A 15,834-nucleotide genomic window follows, 5' to 3' on the forward strand; every position below is an offset into this window, starting at 1 on the left:
ATAGAGTAGAAGTAGTGTGTTTTGCTAAACACGCCGACTTTTAGGTAGCAAACACCTAGAGACATCCCAATTTACACCTCTGCAGGTTGCCATGCTATGTATTGCCACTTAAGTTTGCTAAGGCTTAGTATTTTGAAGTCTGACAGGTATTTTACTCGGCTGATAACTCAGCTATGGCGCCCCAGTGTACAATAGAACTTAATAACATCTCTCATTGTGATCATTCTTTAGGTTCACAAGAGTTGTCTGTTTCTCTTTAAAGCAATGGAATGACTGTATCGTTTTCGGGACCAATAAGTCACTCTGTTTTTCATGGTTCAAAGTTAGGCTTTTATTTGGTTTCAAATTAAAAAAATAAATTTCATTATTAAATACTGAGATGGATAGAACTAAGGTTCAGGGAAGTAGCTGACTCAGGAATATACCACCAGGAGTACAACGGAGGGGTGGATTACCGAAACGCAAATGATTTATGCTGTCATGTTTGTTAAAAGTTCAACAGTGGCAGGATTCAAAAAAAACTGAGATACAAAGTTTCAAATGTTTACAATGGATGAGAGAAGTAAACCACTTATTCTACTGCAATCCCAAACGGATTTCTTTTTCCATGCCAGTCAGTGCGGACACTACACCACTGTACTAATATCGTCCGGTTCGTCGGCTTTCTTTTGCCTGCTCGGCAGGGATTTCAAGTATTCGAGGTGTCTTCGCGCATCTTCCTGATTTTGCCTCACGTAATACACCACATACGAGATCACCATGGTGAACCAGCCAAACATGGTGACCAGCATGGCATAATCAGTCGTTTTTTTAGGGAGGTTACAAAGGTCGGCGTCATTGGCAGCGTTGAGGAACGGTCTCCCGGCGTGTTCATCCAGCACGGAGGTCTTGCAGATCACATTGTGGGCTGTCTCGTGATTGGACACCATGCCCCTCAGAACTTGCTGGAGCGTACAGTCGCAGTGCCAGGGGTTGTTGGCAATCCTGGCCCTGGCCTTCAGGTTATTGAAAGCGTTTTTGTGCACGCTCTGAATCCGGTTGTCAGACAAGTCCAGAGTCTGCAGAGTTTCGGCGACTCCTTTGAAGGCATGCTCATCGATAAACTCAATGCCATTTTTGGACAGGTTGAGAACTCTTAGTTGATGGAGGTCCTTAAAAATCTCATTGGGGATGGATGTGATCTGATTGGAGTCCAGATACAGTAAGACTGTTTCAGGAGGAAGATCTCTAGGTATTTCCTTGAGATTTGCATTGCTGCAGGTGACATTTAAACCCCCAGAGGAAGAACAAAGACAGCCCTTGGGACACATACTGGCGGAATGAAAACACAGTATCATAAGAACAAAACTTTGTAGGAGGAGACACATGGAGAGGGAACGAGTTAACCACAGGTCCACCAGATTCATGCTGGGATGTCAGCATAATCACAGGCCCATGCTGCATTTATTCCAACAAGCAGGTGTGGTGACGCTTCCAGCCCTGTCCACACTGTTGACTTCCTTCTTGCGTGGTTCAAAGGGCTGCAGCTAATACACGTATCCCTTCATTATTCCGGTCCATGCTTGGGTACCTAAAGGAAAGGAAAGCAGATGCAATTAGCTCTTTTGCAAAGGGAGGTACATTGCAATTAAAAATGCTCTCAGGCATCTGGCATTTTATGTGGGCAGGAGAGTTGGTTATGCAGGTAATTTCCATCAACACCACTGGGAGTTATCTGCGTAATGGGAGTCTCCTGCTCAAATCCCAGGTCCCGGGGGAGAGGACTGTCAATAAATGACATTTCCAAAGGATGTTGACTTGTTGTTCGTTGTGCAGAATTAGAGCAGACAGTCCAGATTTCTCTCATTTCTACTGGCCTTCACCACATCCTGAACCCTTTGTGAATTTTACAGCAATAAGATTTAATAACCCCTTTGCTTCTTCCGGCAATCAAGAGGCATCAAGGCAACCGAGCCCTTCCCTTGGGCAGCAGTGAGAAATCATACCGATATTTTAAAATTAATGACCATAGATAACAATATCTTTCATGGCTTTTGAATGGATGCCCAATTTGGAATCTTTTCTGTAAAGAAATCTCTTACTTGAACTACAGAACGTATGAGTGCATTCCAACCTTCACAACAAAATGTTGCTAAGGACCTACAGCATGGAATCTCCAAAAGGGTTGCCTCCTTTGTGACCTCTTAAGTTACATTATACCCGGAAGGATGTCCTTAACTGAACTTCCAAAGGATTCTCTCTTTGTTTTCTAAACAATGTATCCCCTCTCTAATAGATCTTTAAATATGACACACACATCCAAGCCTTTTTTTTTTTAGTATAGAAAGAGAATTAAGAAATACGAGCCTCTTATATGTAAGTCAAATCATTATGCTGTGCACCATAAACTTATACAGTGCTGTATGCAAATTATATGTCAATGAAACTGGAAAAAAATGATGTAATTAGCGGCCAAAGAAATGCAACTATAAAATGAGATATGAATGTTTTTCTTCTATCAATATAATTTCTGAAAATACCATCCATATGCTTATAAGGATAGTATAATATAGCATCCTCATTAACACATCTTTTGAGAATATGTTTTGGAAAGAAATTTGGCAAAATCTATTGAGAATATTAAATTTTATATACATATACATCTCTCTCTCTATATATATATCTTTTGACATTGTAATTTTCTTTCAAGTAATCTGTTCTAGGGAAATGTTCTAAAATTAAACAAAAATTTAAATCCCCTCCAAAAAAGAAATACTAGGCTCTAAGACTTCCTCAATAGCTTATTTTTCTTTCTAATCGTATATATACACATGTATTAGTGTTGGAAAAAGGCCAAAAGTAATTGCAAAACTTTAGTGATATGAGCAAAGTTATGAACTTACCCCAAAATAGAGATGAGAACATAAGTGAACATTCAAAACTACTCTCTCATGTAAAGAGGACAGGCATCCTCACAGGTTAGGCAAGTGGATCTTGGACAGATTATGTGACTTGTCCAAGGTCAAATAGCTTGCAGGTGGTAGAGAAAGGAATCAAGCCAAAGACTTTGCTCTGACTCATTAATCTCACAATTCTTTCCACAATTCTTTCTTTACCCCTCTTTCCCAATTCCATCTGCTCCATGAGGGCAAACAGAATCCAGGGATTGCTGTAACTTCCGATGCTGTTACGTTGCTGCTCTATCCCACATTGAGGACCCCATCGGATCCCAGGAAGGGGGCCCTCTGCCTTGTGGAGGGGATCCATGCCTGACTTCCAAGGATTGTCTCTCAGGATCTGAGAAACAAGGAGAGCATTCATTCCTCTTACAGCAGTGAGCAACAAATGACTCTCTGCAAACTTGTCTTTTCTAAAGATCCCAGATGGATAAATACAGAGGGAAATGACTCCAAATGTTACCAAACTCACAGAAAGGAAGATTAATGTGAGCTGAAAACATAATGAACTGGGTTGTTCATCATGGAAAAAAGTAAGATTAGCAACAGCAGAATGCAATGAATGTACTTTTGGAATCCTGAATCCCTCCAATGCCAGAGATGCTAGAGATGAACCCCTAGGCGTACTAAGCCCTGCGTCAACAGCTCATTTCATCTGCAGTGAAACTTTACCTCCCTTCCATGTTTTCCTTCCTTCAAAACTTCATCGCATATCACCTGGGGACTGTAGTAATTGTCTAGATGGGAGAAAAAAAGCATGAACAGGTGTGAAGGGGGGGACACTCAGAGAAGAAAGAGTGTGGCAGTAGGACAAGGCAAATGTGGCTGTGAGGAGGACATGAGAAGGACGCAGGGGATGGGAGAAATGAGTGTGATTAGAGAAAACAAAGGGAGTCCCTGTCATCAAGCGACTTCCATCACCTGAGTAGGTGCGACCTGAGTATGTGCTGAAAGAAGGAACGCCTTCTCTGGAGGACTCTCCACATCTCTCCAGAGACTGATTCCAAGTCTACCTGGAGGGAAGTGTTCTCTAATTTAGACTCTAAGTTCTGGGAGGGCAGGGACTTGTTTCTACCTTGTGTAGAGACAATAGTGAACAATTAAGAAGGAAAAAGTACACTGGGTTTGTATTTCAACTAATCCTGATGAGCATTATGCTATCTAAACCTCACTCCCCTTCTCTTCATATAGAGATTATAAAAGCATCTAATAACAATGTTGACTTGAGCATTACATGAGATAATCCATGTAAAGCATTTTGCACAATGCCTGATAGATAGTAAGTGCACAAGACTCGTTAGCTAGAGTTATTATTATTATTCCAGATACATTCCGAACTCCTAGCATTGTGCCTGGCCTGTATGAAGGGCTAAATAAATATCTATTGTATGAATGAACCAATGAAGTATTGAGCAATCTAGCTGTGGTTTTTCTTCCCTATGGTAATTATTTTTATTACCTCGAACATAAGCACTGGCTCATCAAATGTCTGTTGGTCTTACATGTCAAAACGGTGGCCTCTGGAAAAATCACAAATGCACGCTCTTATTTGGAGAATAGAACTTTTTCCCAGTACACGTCTCTAGACTTAATCTATTGTTTCTCCAGAATGATCAGTCCAATGGTCATGGTCACAGACAAGAAGTGGTGCAAAGTTTCTTGAGATGAAATCCTTCAAGCACCAAATGGTCCACCTGAACACCGGATGGAATGCCTATTGGGTGTACAAATACTGAATATTCCTTGCATTCAAAGAGGTTGGACTCAAACTATTTCATTTTCTCTCTACGATTCATAAAAAGGGAATAAAATCTTCTGGGTCTGGCCGGATCACTGGGTTGCCATGACAGCCTCTAGAGCCTCCACTGTCATCCAGTATAAAGTGACAAAAGTTGCAGGATGTACAGAGCTGAGCCCTTAGATGTCCAAATACATCGAATCAAGGTTATCTTCAGCAGGAAGGACAGAAGAGCTGCCTCTCTGCTCTGTTGTGCTGAATTACTATTTTCCAAAGGGATTATCAGCTTGGCATTGCCTTAAAGTACTGGAAAGGTAAACAGTGACTCCTAGGAAAGGAAGCCGTGGGGAGATGTGCCTCAGAGGAAAACACCGGGCATTCCGCAGAAATCAGTGATCATCCAGCAGAGGACAGAGCTAAAGAGAAGCCTGGAAACCTAAAGCTCCCTCCTGCTCTGTTCGTCATCAGGTCTACCCGCAAACCCAAAGGAGCAAACGAGCCATACTGCTGGTGGAAAAACTGCCTCCTTGCTAACTTCAGAACGAGCGGGTGGAACACAGTGAAGGCTTGGGGTCACACTGGTGATGCAACAGTGGTGGCAGCAATTCCCGCCTGCCCTCCTGAAAAGGAAGAAGACCCACCAAGAAGAGAGCCCAAATTAAACAGCATCTTTTCTACCTCCTGACTCGCCCTTCAAATTTCTCAACTCATTATACCACCCTATCCTCATACCCTCATTCCTTTCAAATATGTCTGGGGTAACCAAGAAGCTACAGGATTTCTGGATGTGTTGCTCAGGTCTGAGCTGAGCCCCCAAAGAGGGCCATTTTACCCCTCTATCCATGTCTTGCTCCCATTTCCCTGTCACACGAGTTTCAGAGCTACAGCAATTAATGCTGGGATTGGGTGTCAACCATCAAATGCTGTTTCCAGAAGAAAAAAAAAATTCACTTGGCAGCCTGCCTGAGAAGACCGTTCTTTCAATGGCTGATTAAAAACTCTGTCTTGTTTCCTGTTTCTTTCTTCTCATCATTAGGGGATACCCGGGGACACTCAGGGCTTCATGAACTCTTCGGAGATAGCTATATGCCTTGATTCAGAGAGAGATACCAGACACACCAATTTCTTCCATGCAACTCTGCTACCAAACAGAAGGATTTGATTAAAAGGCCAAAAATGGAAAAACAGGAAGGTATTTCAATTTAGGACATAAAATTCAAACCAATAAAAAACCATAAAAGTAAGTACTTAAAATTAAAACTTCAGTATGGCAAATATACAAAGTGAAATGACCAATGATAAAATAAAAGGCTGATTTCTCTAATATACAAGAAGGTCTTGGGCTTCCCTGGTGTCACAGTGGTTGAGAGTCCGCCTGACGATGCAGGGGACGCGGGTTCGTGCCCCGGTCTGGGAAGATCCCACATGCCGCAGAGTGGCTGGGCCCGTGAGCCATGGCCGCTGAGCCTGCGCGTCCGGAGCCTGTGCTCTGCAACGGGAGAGGCCACAACAGTGAGAGGCCCGTGTACCGCAAAAAAAAAAAAAAAAAAGAAGGTCTTCCCAGAGGAATAAGAAATGGATCCAATATAAAAATGGACAGAAAAACAATATATACAAATGGACAATAAATTATATGAAAAGATTCTTGATCTCACTGACAGTAAAATGAATTCAAGTTAAAGTACCTCTCATTTTGGTTAAAATTAGGAAGACTATCTAGTGTCAATGAAAGGGTGAAGAACAAAGCACTCTCAGACACTTGATGAGGGAATAAATGGGGCACTCTTTCTGTAGGAGCAATTTAGGAATATCTATTTCAAATTTAAGAACAAGTTAGATTGACTTGTACTGATGTAAAGATCTCCAAAGATGACCTCCAAAAACAGCTTGAAAAAGGGTTAATAGAAAAGGGATTATAGTATAATTGCATTTGTGTAAAATTTTTATAAAGAGGAGGTAAATATGAAACCACAGGTATATAATTTATACATTTATATATGCATAGATCACTTTTGAAAGGATGTATAAGAAACTATTAATAGTGGTTAACTCTGAATAGTAGAACTCAGGGGCTGGTAGGGGGAGAAGAGGAATTGTCTTTTTTGTTTTATACCCTTCTGTACGGTTTTAACTTCTTATGGTATAAAGGTGTTTTGTTTGCTTTTGATTTTGTTTTACAATAAAGATTTAACTGATTTAATACAAAAGGACCAGGGGTTAGCTGAAAAAAGCAATCCAAATGTAATGCCTCCGAAAGCAAGTTTTGAGCCCATGTGTTAAACAATGGTGGCCCAGAGGGACAGGCAAATGAGAAGATGATAAATTTTGAAAAGCTGAACATTTTCAACAAGAAAGACTGAATATACAAAGGGACAGTGGTGAGATCCTAAAAAGAGAACCCTAACCCACAACCTGCAGCAACCAGCCTGGAAAGTTAAACTATGACCTGTAGTTTGTACCAAAATTGCCAGGATTTGATCAATAATTCCAGCTTCCCTGATCTCTGTCCCTGCTTCCAACGTAGGACCAAACCAGGGAAAACCAAATCTGCTCCCATAACCAATCACATAGGATGCTCTGCTTCTATTTTGCCCACCTCTAGCTTGCCCACGCCAAGAGCCTCCCATCAGGGCATATTTGAAGGTTTTCTTTTTTCCACTATAAACCTTTTACACACCCCTGCCTTCATTTGAATCTCTGCCAAATGCAGAAGATGGTGGTTGACACCCTTGCTACAGAAAGCGCCGAATAAATAGCCTTTGCTTGTTCTCAGTTGGTCAGTTTTCATTAGTTTCCAAAAGACTAACATTTGAGTACATGATATTTTCAATGCCACATTTCCAAAATTAGCTTTCCAACCTATTAGAGAGATTATATACCAATTTCTTTATTCTCTATCAACTAAGCATGGGTTGCATATGCCATCAATCTGCTTAACTCCTAACCAAAAATTAGGGGAAGTGAGTTGGGACCTGAATCATTCAGGTGAATGAACTGCAGAGGTAGTTTTCGCCACTGCTCTTGGAGGCCACGTTTGTATGTACACCACCTTATTCCACATCTTTAGCACAAAGCCCTGCCTTGAACTTTAGTTCTACATTTCCATCCACAGACACCTACTGTAACAGGGAAGAACAAAATCTGGTCCCATGGTGGATCTGTTTCTTTTACTTTGACCTTTGCTTTCCACTGCTTTTGTTCTGTCTATAGCTATAGGCATACATAATGGCCTGCCTCAGGGAGCCCTGCCCCTCTGCCTGAATGTTACACCGAAGTGCCTTTGTTCAGCTCACAGGGAAACCCCCGGACCCCACCCACCTGTGGATGGCTGCAGAAAAGAAGAAATTAACACATCCCCTCCCTGAGGCTGGCCAAAACCAGGAGATACTTTGCAAGATTCGTGGCCTTTTTACTTTACTTCCTCACCTCCTCCCACACTCTGTTCTATAAAAGAAAGTGGCATCCAGACCCCGATAAGATGGTACTCTGGGACGCTACTCCGCCATCTTCTCAGATGCCCGGCTTTCCGAATACAGTCGTTATTCCTTGCCTCAACACTTCGTCTCCTGATTTATTGGCCTGTTGCGCGGCGAGCAGAGGGAGCTTGGACTCCGTAACATCTATCAGCAAAAGATTCCACTGGGCTTCAAACTGGGCATCCCTAAAAGCAAAATCATTTTCACCCTTCCACCCCACCCAACGACCTCTCTTCTACCACAAACCATATCCCATATATAGAAAAGCACTAAAATCCTTAACTTGAGATGTCTGGTTTTTGTTTGTTTGTTTGTGACGACAGTAATCTTTTGATTGACTACCTGGGGTTTTTTTGTTTGTTTTTTGTTCTTTTTCAGCAAAAACTCCTATGTATCTGGGCTCCTCCCTTACCTCTTCTGAGCAGTCCCTCAGAGCTACCCGAGAGGCTGTCTCTCCTGGGCTATAGTCCTCAGTAAGGTCCCCGAATAAAACTTAACTGGAAACTTTTAGGTTGTGGGGGTTTTTTTCCAGTTGACACTAGCAAATAAACAGCACCTTTTGTTTGAACCCAGCATCTATCCCTCTCTGGGTACTAACAAAGATTAAAGATAAGATTATATCTTGGCTAACATCTGTATTTATTATTCAACATGCTGCAAGTTTATAGGAAGGCTGAGTGGGAACCCATCTGTCTCAGTTTCCTTCTGCTTCTCTGTTATTATTTCTCCGTAAGTGCCTAAGGCATTTACAACCGTGAGAGCTTTGCAAACTCTTAACACATAATCTACATAAATGTAGGGTCCCAAAGATGCTCCAGGGTCCAGAGGCAACTTGAAAGCTGCTTTTAGATAGCACTAACTTATGCTGTATTCAGTTGTACTTCTGAGCGGGGTGAATGATTGTCACCATTTTTAAAAAACTTATCCTACTTAACCCTAGCCAATGACTTGGTGGCAAAAGTATAGGATTCAGGTCCAAACCCAAGGTCCAGAAACTGGAGTCAAAGTCCAGCTTCCTTGAATTCTAGGAATTTACGGACTCACTTACACACCCATGCCTTAGTTGCCTTAGGACTATGACCAATAATATCCACCTCACTGGTCTCATAATTATAAGGATAAAATAAAATAAATATATGTGAAATGTGCTTCAGAAACTGTCAATGACTGTTCAAAGATTATGCTCTGAGTTTCAGTATTTAGTTGTTTTTCTCAAATATCAATCATCATTTTTTCCAGAGCTTCACATTTATTTTTCTTAAGCATAATCAACTATGAAATAGTTCTCACATCACTTATACAGTTGTCAATGAAGAAATGTTGCTGCCGTATCAGTAAACAAAGGATGCTGCAGACATCACATTACAGCCGCCAGGTGAGCCCTGAGGGAACTCAGGATAGAAACTGGACGCCTCCCATCAGGCCACCAGCTGCTGCAGCCACCCTCTACCCCCCCCACACACACACACTGTGCACCCTGACAAGGATGTGGACACACAGGATACTGGTCCCAGAAAGCTGAGGTGCATATCAAAGGAATGATTTGAACAAGCCCAGAGTCTTGCATCTTCCCATACACAGAAAAGCACTAAATTCCTAACTTGAGATGTCTGGTCTTCTTTAATGAACAGTAAGCTTTTGGTGTTCCAACTACCTGGTGTTTGTTGCAAAAACTCCTATATATCCTGGCTGCCCCCTGATCGCTTCACAGCAGTCACTCAGAACGATCTGAAAGGCTGTTTCCCAGGCTTAAGACCTTGGTGTTGTCCGCAAATAAAACATAAATCTCAACTTTTAGGTTGTGCTTTTTTTTTTTTCAGTAGATACAGTATGCCAAAATATATTTAACCTGAATCTAATCAAGAGGAAACGACCTGACCAATCCAGAACTTGAGACATTTTACAGGGTGACTGATCAGGATTCTTCAAAGAGTCACTGAAGGGAAAAAACAAAACAAACAACAAACAAAACCCAAATCAAATAAGAACAGGCTGAAGAACTGTTCTAGATTAAAGAAAAAAGAGACGTGACAACTAAAAATGTTACCCAGTTAGTTGCCTGAACCCACACTGGGGTCCTAGCCTGGGCTGAGACCCTTTGTCTTGGCCAGGGAGGTTCTTTCTCTGATCAGGTTTGCACAGCCAATAACAAAACCAGTGCTGAGGCTGGAACAACACAAGCTTTATTCAATGGCCAAGAATGGAGAAGCAGGAACTTAGTTCGCAAGTCAACTTCTCCTGTATATTTATTTGGAGACAGCAAATATATAGGAGATTCACAGTAAAGGGAGGGGTTTGGAAAGAGTGGGAAGAATATTTGTGAGTTATCTGAGAACAGGAGTGTGGTTAGGACCTGAGGCAACACTCCTTTTCAGTCCTTGTATGGGCTTTTCTGGCTGTTGTCATGGCAACTGTCAACTGTCATGGTGCCGGTGGGAGAGTCATTTAGCTACTGTAACGAGCGTATAATGAGGATCAAAACCCACTGGAAGTCAAATTCTCTGCCATCTTGGGTCCAGTAGGTTCCATCCAGTTCTTGTTTTTTCCTCTTTGCAGCTTCCTCCTTAAACTTAAGTAAGAGTAATTGGTTTCCATTCGAGGGAGGGGCAGGGATATGATTCTGGGGCAACAGCCTTGGTAACAAAGGTGTTGTGAGAGATTGACCCTTGGATTTAAAAAAAAATGCTAGAAAAGAGCATTTTCGGAACGATTGGGAGAAATTTTGCATAAAAACAATGTTAGCTATTATTGTATCAAATTTAAATTTATTTGGTTTTATCATGATATAAGTAGAAAGAAGAGAGTCCTTGTTCTTTGAAGGTACAAGATTTGGGGGTCAAGAGTCACGACGACTGCAACTTTCACATTGTCCAGCAAAAACAAAACTATATTTATATGTAGAAAGAAAAAGACAAAAGTGGCAAAAGATTAACAATTGGTAAATGGAAAGTGATAGGATGAACGTGTTCATTGTACCAATTTTTCAACTTATCTGAAAGTTTTGAATTTTTTCAAATGAAAATTTGGAGGGGAGATTCTATGTTTTAAAAATAAACAACAGGGGCTTCCCTGGTGGCACAGTGGTTGAGAGTCCGCCTGCCGATGCGGGGGACACGGGTTCGAGCCCCAGTCCGGGAAGATCCCACATGCCGCAGAGCGGCTGGGCCCGTGAGCCATGGCCGCTGAGCCTGCGCATCCGGAGCCTGTGCTCCGCAACGGGAGAGGCCACAACAGTGAGAGGCCCGCGTGCTGCAAAAATAAATAAATAAACAACAACAAAAAAGAACTTCAAGAGGAGAAGAAACCCCTTCCTGGTAAATCAGGAGAATCTTAGGAATGCTAATCAGAGTTTGACTTATGTCTTCAGAGATACACAAAATGCAAACCCAAGGTGAAAGGAGCAGCGATTCTTTAAAACTGCATTTCATGAATATCAAGACTAGAAAAAGGAGAGCACACTGACATAAGACTCATGTGTCAGGAGGACCTAGTTTTAATTGGGCAGCATGAAGATCATGGCTTGGCTCCTTACTAATTATGTAACCTCTCTATCCCACAGTTTTCTCAAATGAACATGGGGGTAATAATAGTTCGTACCACAAAGGGATTTCATGAGGATTAATTTAGATAACATGTATTACTCAGCCATAAAAAGGAACAGAATAGTGCCATTTGCAGAGACGTGGATGGACCTAGAGTCTGTCATACAGAGTGAAGTAAGTCAGAAAGAGAAAAACAAATACCATATGGTATCGCTTCTATGTGAAACCTAGAAAAATGGTAAAGATTAGCTTATTTGCAAAGCAGAAATACAGACACAGTTGTAGAGAACAAACTTACAGATACCAAGGGGGGAAGGGTGGGTGGGATGAATTGGGAGATTGGGATTGACATACATACACTATTGATACCATGTATGAAAGAGATAACTAATGAGAACCTACTGCATAGCACAGGGAACTCTATTCAGTGCTCTGTGGTGACCTAAATGGGAAGGAAATCCAAAAAGGAGGGGATATATGTATATGTATAACTGATTCACTTTGCTGTACAGCAGGAACTAGAACAACATTGTAAAGCAGCTATACTCCAGTAAAAATTAAAAACAAAAAAACCTTAAAGCTTCGGTTGCATGAAAAACTCTCAGCAAGAGTTACTGCTACCACCACTTCTGCTACTACTACTGTTATTGTTATCGTTATCATCCTTTTATATCTTGTCGTCTCTCTGCTAGGGCAATGTGGAGGCTACAAGTGTTACCATCCCCTTAATGCAATGAAGGGAATAATTCTGATGGTGGCTAACATTTCTACTACATGCAAGGCACTGAACCAAATGCTTTACTTTAAAAATAAAGAGAAGGGGTTCCCTGGTGGCACAGTGGTTGAGAGTCCGCCTGCCGATGCAGGGGACGCGGGGTCATGCCCCGGTCCGGGAAGATCCCACATGCCACGGAGCGGCTGGGCCCGTGATCCATGGCCGCTGAGCCTGCGCGTCCGGAGCCTGTGCTCCGAACGGGAGAGGCCAGAACAGTGAGAGGCCTGCGTACCGCAAAAGAAAATAAAAATAAAAAGGAATTTTGCCCCAGGGTGGATCATACCTGGAGTCTCCCCATATGTACTTTGAATAATTTAGATGATGAGATTTGGGACTTTAAAGCTGATGCTATTTAGATGAGATTTTGGATTCTGAATTGATGCTGTAATGGGTTGAGGCTTTGGGGAATGTTGGAGTAGAATAAATATATTTTGCATGGGGATGAATATAAATCTTTAGGAGCCATAAGGTAGGTTGTAGTTGGCTAAAAGATGCCCCCCAAATATCTAGGTCCTAATTCCTAGAACCCATGAATGTTACTTTTAGGAAAAAGAGACTTTGCAGATGGGACTGAATTAGGGATCTTGAGATGGAGAGATTATCCTGAATAATCTTTGTGACCCTCTAAGTAGGAGGCAGAGGGACAGTTGACACAGAAGAGGAGAAGGCATGATGTCTACTGAGTTAGAGCTTGGAGTGATGTGGCTACAAGTCAAGGAATGCTGGCCACCACCAGAAGCTGGACGCATCAGGGAATGGATTCTTCCCTAGAGCCTTTGGAGGAGATATGGCCCTGCCAACAGACTGATTTAGGTCCAGAAAGACTGACTCAAAATTATGGCCTCCAGAATTATAAGAGACATGTGCTTTTTTTAAACCACAAAGTTGTTGGTAATTTGTTCAGCAACCATAGGAAACCAATACAGTAGAGTAAGTGAGAAACAGAACTCGAAGTCCATTCTATCTGACTCCCCATTACACCGGGTTAAGGACTTTTGCTGCAACTAAGAACCTGGCTTAGCTCTGAGTTTCCAGGTAGCCAGAGGAAGATAAATAATGTCATTACAAAATGGTAATTATCTAATACAGTGAAGGATGACTGGTTATTGGCAGAGATAAACTGTTTCAAATTTCAGGATTTTTAGAAGGTCCTGTGAAAGGGTTACCATACAGCATAAGGGATAATATCTTTTAAATTTCACCTTATGCTTGAAGCTAAAGGGGCCCCAGTGAATGGGGTTATATGTTAAATCTAACAGCTAATTATAATTTTGTTAGCTATTTTGGGGTTTTGTCCCCATTTTTGTTCTCATAAACAATGTGGAATTGAAAAGAATGTTTTGCATCAACACATTTATCTCTTTTGGATAAATTCCTAGAGGTGAAATTAATTGGGTTAAAGGATTCTCAGCTTGTCATCTGAATTCAGTTCATGGTCTGCGTCATTGAAAGGGCCATTGTGTAACATAATGAGCAATGTCTTTAAAATGACAAAAAAAGTTGGTTACATCTGTCCAACGTGTGTTGCATCTGTGTCTACAGCATCAAAAACAAACCATGCAGAGCCGTCCAGTGGGGAAGGTAGCAGCTCCAGGAGGCTAAGTTGGCTTCTCCTCATTTAGCCATCATTGATCTTGGTCATAAAGGCACCTAAGGGGACCAGTGGCTCAGTCATTTTGCTCCCTGGTAAGAGCCCAGCCCACCAGATAAACAGGATACGATTTCTTGGTCAAAAAATGTGTATTAAAAAAAAACCTGCTTAGTTACAGTTCCTATAATATTTTCTTGGCAATAGTACACTATTTTTCTATGATAAAGTACCCTGCATTTTTTGGTTTTGTTTTCCATTAGAAACATAACTGTGCAAAGATATATGTATAATATTGTTTCTTCATTGAGGCACTGTTTGTTATAGCAAAAATATATAAATATATACATAAATAAATGAATAAATTAAAAACCTACAAGGAACCTAAAAATCCATCACACAAAAGCTAATTAAATAAATATGGTACATCAATACAAAACAAAGAAACAATCTACAAATCCTGATAAAAATGATGCCAAATAAGGTACAAACTTCCAGTTATAAAATAAATAAATCCTCGGGTGTATAGCATGGTGATTATAGTTAATAACACTGCATTATACATTTAAAAGTTGCTAAGAGAACAGATCTTAAAAGTTCTCTTCCCAAGAAAAAATATTGTGTCACTATTTGCGGATGACATGATACTATATATGGAAAACCCTAAAGTCTCCACCAAAGGACGGTTGCAGGATACAAGATTAACATAGAGAAATCTGTTGTATTTCTATACACTAAAAATGAACTAGCAGAAAGAGAAAGCAAGAAAACAAACCAGTTTAAAATCGCATCAAAAAGAATAAAACACCCAGGAATAAACTTAACCAAGGAGGTTATAGACCTATACTCTGAAAACTATACTCTGATGAAGGAAATTGAAGATGATACCAAGAAATGGAAAGATATCCTGTGTTAATGGACTGGAAGAATTAATATTGTTAAAATATCCATGTTAACCAACTCAATCTACATATTTAATGCAATCCCTACCAAAATAACCATGACACTTTTCACTGAACTAGAACAGTCTTAAAATTCCTACAGAGTGACAAAAGACCCTGAATAGCCAAAGCAATCTTGAGAAAAAAGAACAAAGCTGGAGGTATCATGCTCCCTGACTTCAGACTATACTATAAAGCTACAGCAATCAAAACACTATAGTACTGGCGCAAAAACGGACACATAGCTCAGCAGAATAGAGTAGAAAGCCCAGAAATAAACCCATGTGCCTATGGTCAACTAATCTACATCAAAGGAGGCAAGAAGATACAATGAAGAAAAGATAGTCTCTTCAATAAGTGGTGCTGGGAAACTGGACATGTAAAAAAATGAGTTTAGGGGCTTCCCTGGTGGCGCAGTGGTTGAGAGTCCACCTGCCGATGCAGGGGACACGGGTTCGTGCCCCGGTCCGGGAAGATCCCACATGCTGCGGAGCGGCTGGGCCCGTGAGCCATGGCCGCTGGGCCTGCGCGTCCGGAGCCTGTGCTCCGCAACGGGAGAGGCCACGACAGTGAGAGGCCCGCGTACAGCAAAAAAAAAAAAAAAAAAAAAAATGAGATTACAACATTTTCTCACAGGATAAACAAACAAACAAAAAACCCCCAAATGGATTAAAGACCTAAATGTAAGCCCAGAAACCATAAAAATCCTAGAAAAGAACATAGAAAGAACACTCTTTGACATAAACTGTAGCCATATATATATATATAAATATATAAATATATATATATATATATCTCGGATCTGTCTCCTAAGGCAAAAGTAATAAAAACAAAAGTA

General features: G+C 41.1%; 2 protein-coding genes across 2 annotated transcripts in view; both read right to left on the reverse strand.

Annotated features, from left to right (window-relative positions):
* Positions 1–206: 206 nt before the first annotated feature.
* On the reverse strand, positions 207–7,870 carry LRRC3B (leucine rich repeat containing 3B). The gene is made up of 2 exons (XM_079922345.1): positions 7,795–7,870; positions 207–1,570 (listed from the first exon to the last, which is right to left on the reverse strand). Exon 2 carries the CDS (start codon positions 1,404–1,406, stop codon positions 627–629), a length of 780 nt encoding a protein of 259 aa, XP_079778471.1. The 5' UTR covers positions 1,407–1,570; positions 7,795–7,870; the 3' UTR covers positions 207–626.
* Positions 3,611–15,834, reverse strand: part of LOC307186694 (uncharacterized protein) — a gene marked incomplete at its 5' end in the record, with an annotated part of 104,063 nt that continues 91,839 nt past the window's right edge. The window contains one exon of the mRNA XM_079922119.1: positions 3,611–3,673. Coding sequence (XP_079778245.1) covers positions 3,640–3,673 — 34 coding nt within the window. The 3' untranslated portion in view covers positions 3,611–3,639. The remainder of the gene's footprint in view (positions 3,674–15,834) is intronic.

The sequence above is a fragment of the Stenella coeruleoalba genome (assembly GCF_951394435.1).
Source record: "Stenella coeruleoalba genome assembly, chromosome: 5".
NCBI classification, from domain to species: domain Eukaryota; kingdom Metazoa; phylum Chordata; class Mammalia; order Artiodactyla; family Delphinidae; genus Stenella; species Stenella coeruleoalba.